This window comes from Bison bison, unplaced genomic scaffold, assembly GCF_000754665.1.
Source record: "Bison bison bison isolate TAMUID 2011002044 unplaced genomic scaffold, Bison_UMD1.0 scf7180017846977, whole genome shotgun sequence".
Classification (NCBI taxonomy): Eukaryota; Metazoa; Chordata; class Mammalia; order Artiodactyla; family Bovidae; genus Bison; species Bison bison.
The window spans coordinates 19,341-20,783 of record NW_011477550.1 but is presented as its reverse complement, the minus strand read 5'-3'; the positions used below and the strand labels follow the sequence as shown (position 1 = coordinate 20,783).

At 67.6% G+C, this 1,443-nt stretch overlaps 1 protein-coding gene across 1 annotated transcript in view; it reads left to right on the top strand.

The window, feature by feature from the left end:
- PLEC (plectin) overlaps positions 1–1,443 on the top strand; it is a 21,367-nt gene that overhangs the window by 5,091 nt on the left and 14,833 nt on the right. Inside the window, exons 8-10 of the mRNA XM_010841258.1 lie at positions 6–74; positions 260–533; positions 783–910. Coding sequence (XP_010839560.1) covers positions 6–74; positions 260–533; positions 783–910 — 471 coding nt within the window. The remainder of the gene's footprint in view (positions 1–5; positions 75–259; positions 534–782; positions 911–1,443) is intronic.

Sequence of the window (1,443 nt, the reverse complement as noted above, 5' to 3'; positions counted from 1 at the left end):
CCCAGTGGAGCTGGATGTTGCAGCTGTGCTGTTGCATCGAGGCTCACCTGAAGGAGAACACCGCCTATTTCCAGGTGAGGCCTGGGTCCCCCATGCCCAGCCCACTGCAGGGGCCCCTCTGCCGGGCTGCAGGTGTGCACTGGGTCCGTGCACTGTCTCACTGACCTTAGTTAGTGCTGTCCCCAGGCTTTGGCCTGGTCCCTCGGCCTACACTGGGGCAGCTGGGGCTGGGGGCTCTGACCCTCTGCTGCTGCCCCAGTTCTTCTCAGATGTGCGGGAGGCCGAGGAGCAGCTGCGGAAGCTGCAGGAGACTCTGCACAGAAAGTACACCTGCGACCGCTCCATCACCGTCACGCGGCTGGAGGACCTGCTGCAGGACGCCCAGGTGAGCCGCTCGGCCGGCCCAGTGCTGTGCAGCGGGTGGGGGCAGACGCGGAGGCCCGGGGACGCGGCCGCTGGGGCTAGAGGGCAGCCACAGCTGCGGGCAGTCCAGGGCTGGGGACGGCACGGGTGGCGGCAAGCCTGCTGTCCGGGCTGATGCTCGGGGAAGGTCCCTCTGGAGGCAGAGGGTGGCGACTGGAGGCACCAGCAGAGGTCAGGGGAGGTTGGACGGGGGGATGTCAGCATAGCAGGATGCACAGTGGGGGTGGATGAGAGCTTAGTGGCAGGGGCCTGGCGTGAGAGTAGGTGGCTGCCCAGAGCCAGTACGAGAGCTGACCTTGGGGCTGCGGAAGCGAGTAGGGGCCTGAGTCAGCCGCCTCACTGTCAGTCCCATGCTGTAGGAGGCCCACCGGCATCCCGAGCTGGACAGTCTGGGGCAGGTGGGGCTGAGGTGGACACAGAGGTGGCCAAGCATGGCGCTCAGGCCGGGCGAGACACAGGAGAGGGGCTGGGGGCCCTGCTGGCCAGGGTTCCTGTGTTGGGCCGCCACGAAGCCCTGCAAGCTCTCCAGGGACCGGAGGCGGGCCTTGGAGGAGTTCTGCAGGCAGGCGGGCGGGGGCTGTGTCAGTTGCCGCCTCCTCCCGGGACCCCTCCCCGCACCCACTTCCCGCCTGGCCCCCACTCACCAGCAGCTTGGCGTACTGCAGGTCCAGCCGACCCTGGAAGCTGTCCAGGCAGCTTCTACTGGACTCTGACCCACAGCCTAGGGTGGTCCTTGGTCCCTCAGAGGGGCTGAACTGGAGGAGGTGTGCACCTTCCACAAGCACCGGGGAGGGCAGAGGGGAGAGGGAGAGGATGACATGGCACCCTTCCCGAACGATACAGCTGTGGTGGGGGTGGGGAGGGGCACTTGGTCCCGCCCAGGGAGGAGGGTGTCAGTGGAAGCCCAGGGGCCTGTCCTGGCGAGCGCCCAGCCCCGCCACATTCCAGGGACCGTGGGAAGGAACCCCTGGTCTCAGGGCATTGTGGGGCAGCGGGGGACATGTATGCATTTCCTGGGGC